The 12,009-nt window shown below is 29.6% G+C and overlaps 1 protein-coding gene and 1 pseudogene across 1 annotated transcript; one reads left to right on the forward strand and one right to left on the reverse strand.

Annotated features, from left to right (window-relative positions):
* Positions 1 to 1,164: 1,164 nt before the first annotated feature.
* On the reverse strand, positions 1,165 to 4,460 carry LOC137821385 (Sas10/Utp3/C1D family). Its single transcript, XM_068625950.1, has 8 exons — positions 4,138 to 4,460; positions 3,929 to 4,016; positions 3,488 to 3,667; positions 3,202 to 3,381; positions 2,907 to 3,080; positions 2,550 to 2,701; positions 2,298 to 2,424; positions 1,165 to 1,503 (listed from the first exon to the last, which is right to left on the reverse strand). The coding sequence occupies exons 1-8, from the start codon at positions 4,182 to 4,184 to the stop codon at positions 1,492 to 1,494; spliced, it is 960 nt and encodes a 319-aa protein (XP_068482051.1). The 5' UTR covers positions 4,185 to 4,460; the 3' UTR covers positions 1,165 to 1,491.
* Positions 4,461 to 6,111: 1,651 nt separating this feature from the next.
* On the forward strand, positions 6,112 to 9,790 carry LOC137822183 (uncharacterized; annotated as a pseudogene).
* Positions 9,791 to 12,009: the final 2,219 nt, after the last annotated feature.

The raw sequence follows: 12,009 nt of genomic DNA on the forward strand, positions 1-12,009 counted from the left end.
TGATTTCTATTTTTTACCAATATCGATATACCCACCGTCATTGTCACTAATAAGTGTATGAATTTGATTATCCTATTTTTTAAGTAAAAATTCATTCACATTTTCATAGGTGTGAATTTCTTATATTATTCTTATCCTCCATCGAATAACGGATATACATATACTTATTTCTTATTGTTCTAAATATTAATTAAATATTTTTTTAAAATAAAAAATACAATAAAGAAAGCATGATATTATTATGTATTCAATGTCAAAATTATGCATATTTTATTTCCTTCAATGTCAAATAACAATAATGAAAAGTTACCAGATAAATTAAAAATGTTTTAATAATTTAAAACAAGTATGAATATGATGCCGAGAATGGGTATTGGGATGGGGATGTGACAAAATATGTACATACTTATCTCATATTCTTATCGAAATCGTTTATTACGATTCGTCAAAAAAATAGTACACACCAAGAAGTATAGGGACTTGTTTACTACATTCGACACAAGTAAAGAATATGGAACGTTGACAATCCAAGATATTCGAATGTATGATTATCCTCTAAGAGTCCTAGATAAAACCAGATTTTGTTACAATAGACTAGATGGTTCATACTCAATAACATCTTATTTTTAGATATCAACCTAAATCCAAAATTCTATAAATATAATTTGACAATAAAGTACTCATTCAAAATAGGGTTTATAAATTATTTCAATGCTAAATACTTCTAAAAACTTCTCTAGATCTTATTAATTTAAAAGTCAAAAGAACCACTATGTATTTTTTCAACAGATTCAACAACCATTTTTCGAAGCAATCAACTCAACTTTCTCGAAGCTTTTCTAAATCCACCTCATACAATTCTCTCTCAATTCGATTCGAGTAAGAACAACTATCATTATTGTTAGTACCATCATCTCATTATCTATACTACCATTATATTATTGTCACCAGTACCATTATCGCCATTATATTATTGAGATTTTATTATGATATAATGTTAGTATATGTTTATAAAACTCTTATTATGTCGTGTTATCTTATAATGAATACCAAACCAACTCTTGAAGATTTGATTATCATCTAGCACAATATGAGAAAATATTGGGTCATGTACAAAAGAACCAACCAATGGCCTAGATATGTGAAATAACAAAAAAAAAAGGCTTTGACTTGAAAAATATTTAGATTAATATCCATGCATTCCACCCGAATCTAAAGGTGAAACCAGAAAAACAAGTAATTGGGTGTGCATCGGTAATAATAACCCAAAAAACACTATTTCATCTCTTCGAAAATCTCCAATCCACGTTCCCCATTGGGCACAGGAGCTGATTAGGATGACAATAAATACTACAAACAAGGAATTCACCAATACCAACACTAGCTTTTACAGTTCCTTCGCATTGAAACTAATATTACTTCCTCCCTTCGCATTGAACCTAATATTACTTCCTCCAACTCCATGCAGTGGTCAGTCTCCTTGAACCTCCTTCAGTGTTTCCTCTGCAAAGAAGCCAAAATTCTTAGTTCCCTATAACAGTACAATTCAACCACGTCAATTGCATAATGCATACACTAAAAAAGGAAAAAGAACACACGACTTGAGTCAATATTCTTTTCCTTCTTTTTGAAATTAAAAGACAAACATAAGAGAAGGGAAAGTGTGTATCTGGTGAAGGATAGAACTCAATTTTTCAAATATATACAAATTTGTGTTGCTGAGCAAATAACTTCAAGGGGCATTATCACTTCATTTCTTATTGTACGGGTATCATAGTATCATTTTTATTACTGTTAACACACCTCAGAACAATCAGTAAACAACTGTACATGTAGTATAAACTCCCCATGATAAAATTTGGTTTCAAAAATTACATAACTATTCCACAAATAACCAACTCTACACGCTGCTTTACTCCAAAGAGGCAAAAAAAATAGCGAAACTTGAATTTACAACTAAAGATCCAAATAAAACTTTGTTAAATAACATAATATAAAACTCTAACAAGTACCTATAAGGCTTGACGGTAGGGATCATCTCAGAATAATATATTCTATAAATTTGAATTATAAAACATTAAATCTGCATAACACAGGAATAAGACATTTGTTTATTTAAAGATTTTTTTAATACAGTGACAAAAGAGCAAACATCAAATAATAGTCATATGCAATGCAGATGCAACAGTACATAAACCACTTCCACATACTTCAACTTAAACAAAATTTTGTATATGAAGTTCAAAAAAGTAGTCTACAATTTCCACACAATAATTTCAAAATATAAAATGTCATGCCTTTCGCTTGTGTACTCTCTTGTTTCTGCTGCTACCATTACCAGATCCCATTAATTGCTCTCCGGTTTTATCTTCAAAGGGTAATGTTTTGATTTCATCATAGAAACTTTCTGTTAGATCTTGCAACCTGAAATAGAAAAAACACAAAAACTGAGTGAAAAAATGTATTTAAAAAATGTTATCACACATTTAATTCTTTTTAACTTATAAGAATGGAGAAATAAAAGGAAAACATTCCAAACACTTCCGTACCCATTTCTTGATTTCTTCAAGTACTTTTCTCGCTTCCTCTCCTGTTTCGTAAGAGGAACACGAGTGAACAGCTCCTCCTCTTGCTCAGCACGTTTCTCCATCTTGGAGACAAATCTATCAACTTCTATGCTAGCTCCTTCAAAATCCCTTACCTGAGTAGGGTAGTGAGCAGCCAAAACAAATCATAACGTTAAATCATTAAATTCAAGTTTGGATAACAGTTAAAAAAATTCTTTTAGGTGTTAAGAGTAGAATACTCTCTTTGTACATTTTAGTCTGAAAATACTTTTGAAAGGAGGGTACTGAAATCCAAACATGTTATAAGTCATAATGATTCAGCACTAAAAACAACGTTACCTCTTCAGGTCTTTCCTCCATATCATTCATCAATGTCCTGATATAATCACTCTGCTTAGCTTGTTTCAGAATTTCTTTTTCTCTTCGCAAAGCATTTCTTTCATGTTTAGAAGGTTTTTCTAGATCCATAGAAGTAGGGGCAAACTTTACAGGTTGATACGTATCATGCCCATCCTACATCATACAAAAAAAAAATTAGATAGACGAGGTAAATATCTTTTTCAAGATGTTACCACCCTGCAGTACACCAAATTTTACAATATTTATTTATATTATCACATATACACTCACTGACCTGTGAGGTTAGGTCTAATTTGCTAACAAGCATGTCAGGATTGGGACGATACTTAGATGCATCCTCGCTCTTATTGGACGCAACTAGCTCCTTGTTTAGAATATCATTTTTTGTTGCATTTTCACTAGCTTGCACTAGTTTCTGGATTTGGTATTGTTGTTTTTTGTCAATTGGCCGAATCTGCAGTGGAAACCAAGAAGTCATATCATATGTCTAACACACTTATTACTATGTAAATATAAAAATGAAGCCCTTAAGGTCAACACACAGAAGGATAAAACTATACCTTTTCCAAAAACAATCTTATCTCTACAACACTTCGAACAACAGGGTGATCTTCTATTGATAACCCTTTAGCCTTCCGCAATAAATAATAAACAAGGGTTTGACAATAATTCAAAAGCAGCAAATTCTTAGCTTCAAGGTAGCTAAATCCATCTGCTGTAGAATATTGACTTCCTTTCACCTGGTATAAGAAACATAGAGAGACACAACAATAATCAAATTATTCATTATTATCATGATAAATAAATATCATCGATCATATTTACTTATAACAGAACAGAACACTTAATCGGACTCCAGAAAGACCATCATAGTCAAATTTCATGTCCAGACAATAGAAAAACTTTTTAAGTTGTAACACAATGAATTTGAAATTATATTCAACATCATAAAGCGAAGTGCTTCAAAAAAAATTACTTGAATTGAAAAAAGGGCCACTCACATTGGCAGTTAAAGATTGAACTTTACGCCTTACGGTATCGAGTCCTTCCTTCATTTCACTCAACAACGCCGCAAGCTGGGGTGCTTCTCTACAAGACAAAACGACAAAATTTTGAACGAAGTGATGAAACAATAAAGACTCCAATTTATTATTTGAAGCAAACAGAAATTTATGCATGTTCAAGGAAGAGGAATAATCAAAAAACCTACTCTTGCTTGCTAACGTGGTTATCTAAATGCTTCGCACTGTTTTCCATGACTTGCAAGGATTTAAATAGTCTCCAATCCTGAACCTTTTGCTTTTGTGGGAATATGAGAGATTTAAATTTGATAGCAACAGAAGTTAAATGATTGGTGAAGAAAGGTTGAGGGGGAAAATGGCGCTCTGGTGAAGAAAGGTTGAGGAGAAAAAAGGCGCTGAGCGGCTTGGCGGCGGATGGCGTTGAGAGTGAGATACTGCGGCGGAGGAAGGGATTTGGGAAACTGAGAACGGGGCAACATGAAACCCCAATGAAACCTTTTTTTCTTAAAAGAAATAAAAATAAAATAAAATATATATATATATATATTTTGCACTCTCGCTTCCTTCATTAATACCTTCCATTTTATATTATTTTCCAAATAAATTCTAAAATATATCGGACGAAAACAGATTTGGTTTAATAAACCTGTTCAAATGGCCCATAAAATAGAATAAATCAATTTCAACAAAATAGTAACTTAAATTGAAGTGACTAAATTCTTATCAAATCTTTCTAAAAAAGATTAAAAAAAAATCACAAAAATAATATTATTTTATCAACAGCGTATACATATTTATGCTTTATATTTCAACATGTTACGTCTAAAATTGAAAATAAAACTATTTATGTGGCTTTAATTTTAAATTAATTTTTTTTTACTTTTTAATTTATAATTATTTATTTTATTTCACTTTTTTTGTCATTTCCATAATTTTTTTCTGCACTTTATAAATATTAAAATTCTCATGTTATCTTTCTAGTTTATTAAAAAATAATTTTCAGATTATATAATTTATAGTTTTATTTATTTATTTTTAAATTTGTAATTTTATTTTTTTTCCTTTTCACAGTGTAATTCAAAAGTCTTTTTTACTTTTTATATTGTACAATACTGTTCAATTAAAAAACTTTTTTTCATAAAAAAATCATATAATTGACTCACAATTCACTTCTTACATTTGGTTGGATCATCTGTTTTCCAGTTCTATCCAAAAAATATACACTTGCTTTCCTTGATTTCACTAGTTATTTTTGTTGATCTACAAAACATATCATTCATTTCATTATTTTTCTTTATCAGTAGATCCGAACTTGGTTGAACAGTTCAAGCAAATTCACCAAAAAGTTCAAATCACATTAATTTATTTGTTTGCTGATGTGGATACACTTTGGCCTTGGGTCAAATTATTATTGTAATCAAAATCAATTTTTGAGAAAAAATTGTTTTTTATCTTTTTCTTCTGGTTTTTAAAAAAATAATAAATAATATTTTGAGAAAATTTAATGTCATTATATAATTTATAAACATGATGTATACAAATAAATTGATTGAAACTTAATACTTTCTATTATAGAATAATTTAGTGAGAAAGTAGATAAGGAGAGGGAGGATGATGTAACCATCATCTAAACTAGTCCAACCTTTCGAGAAGATGGCCAAAAACAAAAAATAATATTCAATATTAGGTCAAGTATCTCAGGCTAAGTCACAAGGCTTCACCATTTATCAAAAGATCATAAAGAACAGAACACCAGTTATGAAAAGATCATAAAGGGCAGAACAACAAAGCATGGGTCAGCCACCAACTATTATTTCTTTTAATATTTTTAAAGATGAAGTGTTAAATAACATAAATTGGACTAGCTCATGACCATAAAAGGGTGAAACCCTAGCTTCCATAATACATTATATGAGCAGCACACATAGTTACACTTTTTACATTAAGCACATGCTTAAATGTGTAAAGTGTGATCCCTTCTAGATCCACAATTAGTGAGACATTTTTAGGAGTTAAGCTGGCTATTTTGAATTTCAAAAATCTCTTTTATGCCTTAATCACATGACACCTATCATTATAATTAGGTGGTCACCTCCTTTTGTAAATCCCATTGAATTTTAAGTAAATAAATTTTACTTGAGTAAATTGTCTTATGGCGTTAAATGACGACTCATTTTCACTTATATTGGATTCCTCCTCCAAGTGACGTGACTACCTCCATGCTTCCACCTCCATCGGATTCACTCCTTACATCTAAGTGTTTTCATCCTTTGTATCTTGTCTTGTGCAATTCCTTTTGTTTATTGTCTTTACTTGTTGCTTCTTTTCATTTGTGCAACTCTCCATCTAAGTGTGTGTATTTTTCTTTTTCCTCTTTGAAAATAACTTTGCAAGGTGAGAAGGAGGAATGGAAGATAATTAAGATAATAAAGTGTCAAGATTGAAAGTAATTTACATTGATTTAAAAATAGTGTAATTTTTAGGTTTAATTACCTTTTAGTTACTACATTAAGGCCTAATAATCAATTACGTCCAAAAAAAAATTAAAAATCAATTTCATCCTAAGATTTTTTAAAAAAATATGCAATTTGGTTATTTTTCTTAAATTGGCATGAACGACGTTATATGGTGATGATTTGGTACGCATAGACACTCTTATGCACACACGAGTTGTGTAGTTAGTACACCTATGTTGTAGACTTAGGTTTGGCTTATAGCACATCTTCGTCGCACGACTCTCTTCACTCCCCTATGCTTTGTTTGGATTGGGAAGTGGAAAATTGAAGGTGTGAAAGAGTGAAAGTGTGAGAATTTCATAACAAAGTGTGAAAGAAGTTGAGCAGAAGAAACTGAGCAATAGGAACCACAGCAATCTGAGCAGAAACTGAGGTAACAATCAAAGTCTACACTGTCATTTTGTGGTTGTTCCTCACTGTCTTTATATACATACATATATACGTATGCTCTTCTACGCGCATGAGAATTCTTTTTAACATCTTATTTCTGTTTCAAGAGAAGACTCTTTCACCATGCTTCCACTTTTGAGGTTGAGGGTGGCTCAGACTCAGAGAGCGAGAGCATAAAGAATGAAGAGTGTCCAGTGAAACAAGTGGAACTCACTATGCCTAAAACTGATGACCCCAACATGCAGATTCTCACGTTTAGAATGTGGGTTCTGGGGGTTGTTTCATGCGTGCTGTTGTCCTTTGTGAACCAGTTTTTTTGGTACAGAACACAGCCTTTGACTCGTGTTTGCAAAAAACTCATTTATTTATTCATTAATTATATTTCTAATTATTTTAAACATTAAAAATATTTATTTTTTAATGCATTCAAAATTAAAATTATAAAAAAATAATAATTTATTATTTATTTATTTATTTTTAAAATGGTGCTAGATAGGGAAATAAAAAATAAAAGAGTGCTAAATAGGGAAATAAAAACAAAAGGGTGCTAGATAGGGAAATAAAAACAAAAGGGTGCTAGATAGGGAAATAAAGATGTAAATGGTGCTAGATAGGGAATTGAGCCCAATTCAATAGTGTAATATAAAAATATATATAATTATTCTAAATTTTCAATATTAAAATTGATACTCATTAATAAAACAAAAAATTAATAATTACATTAATAAAATAATTATATTATTATTTATATTTATAGAATTTAAATATTCAAATTCTCATTAATAAAATCAAATATAAATTACCATATTACTATAATATATCAATTAAATTATATTATTTATATTTTTAGAATTTAAATATTTAAATGGATTTTGTATTCTCATTAATAAATCAAAATCTAGATTATTATAATATATAATTGAATTTTGTTATTTATATTTTTTGAAATTTTTTATTTATATTTTTTGAATTTAAATATTTAAATGGAATTTCTATTCTTATTAATAAATGAAAATGTACATTACTATAATATATAATTGAATTATGAATAATACAATATAAATAAAATTACTAATAGCCTATAATTTCAAATCATGTATTTTATTAATTCTTAATAAGAAAAAAAATTTAAATATTTATAAAAAAAGAGTACAAACAAAATATTAAATTAGAACAAAAATTAAAAAAAACACAAAAAAAGACCTAAAAAATCAAAGGAAAAATCATAAAAAAAAAATTGAAAAAAAAATAACTTAACTGATTATGTTTTGCCTTAAAAAAAATAACATAATCGATTACTCAATGTTTTTTTTTTTAAGCTTAATCGACTATACTTTTCCTTAAAAAGAATAACCTAATCGATTATGTTGAATGTCAAAATTGCATAATCGATTATGTTTGTTTTAACAGGCACCACATAATCGATTATCATCCTGAAAATATTGGCTAATCGATTATATTGTATGCTTAATCGATTATCAACTATTTTTTAGGACATAATCAACTAAGTTCTATGTGTTTTTTCATGCAAAAACGATTAAGCATTATGAAAAATCTTGAAATGGAATACTGTGTTGTTGTGCATGGCATGCATATACAGTAGTGCTCCTGTTGTTGTGCATGGCATGACAGTGGAACTGCTACTGTAAGATAAATTCACTTTAAAAAAAGTTAGCAAAAGTAAGGGTAACATGATATTTTTTGGTCTGTGACGTGGCTTTCTGCTTAGAAATCTCTCTTTTCTTTTCATTGTTGAGAGGACCAACAAACCCATCCACTTTCTCTACCCCCTCTCCCTCACCTGCAAGTGTTCACTGAACCAAACGGGGGTGACACTCACTCATCCGTCTTCAACTACAGTGTCACCCTCAAAACCAAACAATGTGTTGGTGTGGCCGCCAATGACCTCATCTCCCACCTTCTCAATCCCACCACCTTCAACCTTACAATCCTCCCCCACAAAATAGAACATGCTTCCTACAACCAACCCACTGTCCAAAAGTCGATGGTGATGTCCCCTCAGCTCTGCTATTGGAAAGCATTTGACTTTGAACTTTGTGGAGGTGAAAACCGTCGAAATGGTCTTAAGAGGTGGTGGTGGTGAGTACCAATCCATAACCTTTTCTTTATGAGGAAGGTTCTAAAAGAAGTCATTGGAAACAACCCAATTGCATTCTCCCTCAAAACCCTCCCCCACAAGCCATAATTTGCTTCATGTGACTGACCCACCGTCCAAAACTTGTCGAAAACCCTCGTTGGCAGTGCCCCCTCAACCCTCGCCATTGAAAAGCATTTGACTTTGGACTTTGTGGAGGATGAAATGGTTGATGGATCTGCTAAGGCAGTGGTGGTGAGTACCGATTTAAAACCTTTCTTTGTGAGAAGGGTTCTAAAAGAAGCCCATTGAATATAACATTAGTGATTTCAAGTTGTTAGTGTTTACGATCCATGATTGGTTCTTGAATCTGAGTTTGTTAGAATCAACAAAGATTCAAGTATGACGGTTATTTGTTTTCACCTTCTTGATGATTCTCATTCGACGTTGTATTTAACGATATCGTTGAGGTATGCCGTGCCTGGAATTGTTGTTAATGGTGCTTCTCATAGTGTGAATTTGAAATTTCATACATTGGGGCATTTTGTGAATGTTTGTGGGTCATTGTCTAATGATATTTGGTCGATGTTGCATTATGTTTGTTTGGATATATGTAAATATGTTAAGCTATTAGAATTGATGGTGGAAAATTATGAATTTAAAGGCAATGTTAATGATGAGGAAAATATTATCTTTGGGAACAAAGTCTTTGAAATGTGGAAGAATGGGAAAGATAGAGGCAAACCTACATGTACTAACTACACAACCCATGTGTCTATAAAAGTGTCACTATGTGTCACATCATTATCTCTTAATGTTGTTTATGCCAATTTAACATAAAAGATCAAATTGCATATTTTTTTAAAAAATATGACGAAAAATATCTTTTTAAAATCACCAAACAAAATTAACTATTGATCCATGATGTGATGTAGGGACAAAAGATAATTAACTCTATTTTTTATTAAAGAAAAACAAATTTATAACTTATGGTTCTAAGATTTTTTTTTATGCAACTTCACCTTATTTTTTTAGAGTTAATACTTATATTTATTTACACCTATCTTATAGGAAGACTTGTGAAATTAATATAAAGGTATATTATAACAAATTAAAATGATTTTATTACATATTATTCATAAGCTAATGCTCGTTAAGGGTTTTTCATGTTTTGTTTGATTTTTCTTATTGAATAGTAACTAAATCAAATATGGAAATTAAATACGGTTCAATTTTATTTAATTTAATTTTAATATAAAATTCAAACTAAACTAATATTTTGTGATTTGATTTAAAAACTTTAGTGAGTTTTATCATTATAAAATTGTTAAACATTTTTTGTTTATACAAGTTGTAAAACATTTTTTAACATATAAAACTATTAGGCAAATTTTAATGAAAAAATGTAAAATAAATAAACATGCTTTGAATTTATTTTGTATGATTATGATTATACTTACAACTTAATTTATATCTCATATTTATAGACAAATTACAGGATCATATGGTTAAAAGTAATATATTTTATGAATTATAATAACAAGAAAATGGCTCAATTAAACATAAAATAATAAAATTGACAATAAGTAATAGTGTATTTTTATTAAAGAAAATAAATTATCAATAAAATCTTAAAAGATAAATTATTGTTTTTCTCTTAGATTCTCTCTCGTGTATTAAAGTAGAAGAAAAAAAAGAAAAGGAATGGGTGTGCTTGCTGAAAAAACATCACACCTTTATTTGACAATAAGAGAAGCATTAGAGTAAAGTTCTCTTTACTATATGAATTTTTTTATTCATCCACTTGAAGATCTTGATTAAATTAATCAGATATTTATGTCATGTTTTACTTTTTCTCATCCATGTTACTTATTTTTTTTTAATAGATTATACTAGAATTTACCTCATATAAACTTGCTAGTGTTAATCAATTTTATCATAATATTTATTAACTTTTCATTATATGTACTTCTAGTGTTTTTCACAAGGATTTGTCATTAATTTGTTAATAACTCTTGTTATTTGTACAATATATTATCTTATATAAATCATGACATACATGAGGATTTTCGTTGTTGATACATATGATATTTTAAACATTTTCATCCTCTTAGCTTAATTGTTAGGATTTGTACTTAAAGTATAACTTGCAACTGATATGAAGTGAAACAAAATTTGCTTACAAAATTTGGTTGAAATTATGCAATACTTTTAATAAACAATTCTTTTAAAAATTCAAACCTTTTTGTGTTTTCTATCTTAGTTTTAGCATTTTAAAAATATAGTTTGTTTGTTCTAAGTCTTCTATTTCAAATTTTATGGACAATTGCGACTTCAATTATTGAATTTGATATTGGTGATAATATCATTCTCATCAAATCTATTATAGTAGGTATAATGGTCTAAACTTGTTTTGTTATAACTAATACCAGTAATGAAGGAATTGAATCTCTTATACTAACACTTATACATCTACTTTAAAATGTACAAGAATTTCTTCAAACTACAAAATAATTTATTTTATTTTATTAAGTTTTATTATTTAAACATGTATATAGGCAACTCTTGGAAAAAACGGGTAATTTCTCCACTAAAACATAACCCTAATAGAGCTACCCGACAAACTAATATTGAATAAACAGAGCGGAATAATAAAAGAGATAAAGAGGAAAAAACACACCAGAAATTTGTTAACGAAGTTCGGCCAATTTAGCCTAATCTCCGAGCACAACAAAAACAGCTCACTTTTATTATTATGGGAGAAGATATTACAAATGGGATATATAACAGTGAAGGAGAAGAGTTTAATTTATAACCCTCAAACCTCATTCCCAAACAATGAACCCACCGATGTGGGACTTGGGATTAAGCAAAAATCAACAAATCTCCACCTTAGCTTAATTTCAAGTCCCACCTAAAACAAATCTTCTCAAAACATAACAAAAACAAATCTTGCAGTGCTTCAAATTTGCGCCTCCGGGCGCCAACTTCAAATGTTCAAGATATTAACCAAGTCTAAACAGTGTTCAAACTTGGTCCTTGTAACCACCTTGGTGAGC

The sequence above is a fragment of the Phaseolus vulgaris genome, chromosome 9 (assembly GCF_051622355.1).
Source record: "Phaseolus vulgaris cultivar YP4 chromosome 9, ASM5162235v1, whole genome shotgun sequence".
NCBI lineage: Eukaryota > Viridiplantae > Streptophyta > Magnoliopsida > Fabales > Fabaceae > Phaseolus > Phaseolus vulgaris.

Bases quoted from the DNA above. Each gene is read 5' to 3' on its own strand.
- LOC137821385 (XM_068625950.1), bottom strand. From the start codon at position 4,184: ATGGAAAACAGTGCGAAGCATTTAGATAACCACGTTAGCAAGCAAGA. The intron at 3,668-3,928 runs GTGAGTGGCCCT...TTCTTATACCAG, and splicing joins TTCAATCTTTAACTGCCAAT to GTGAAAGGAAGTCAATATTC. The intron at 3,081-3,201 runs GTCAGTGAGTGT...TGTATGATGTAG, and splicing joins AATTAGACCTAACCTCACAG to GATGGGCATGATACGTATCA.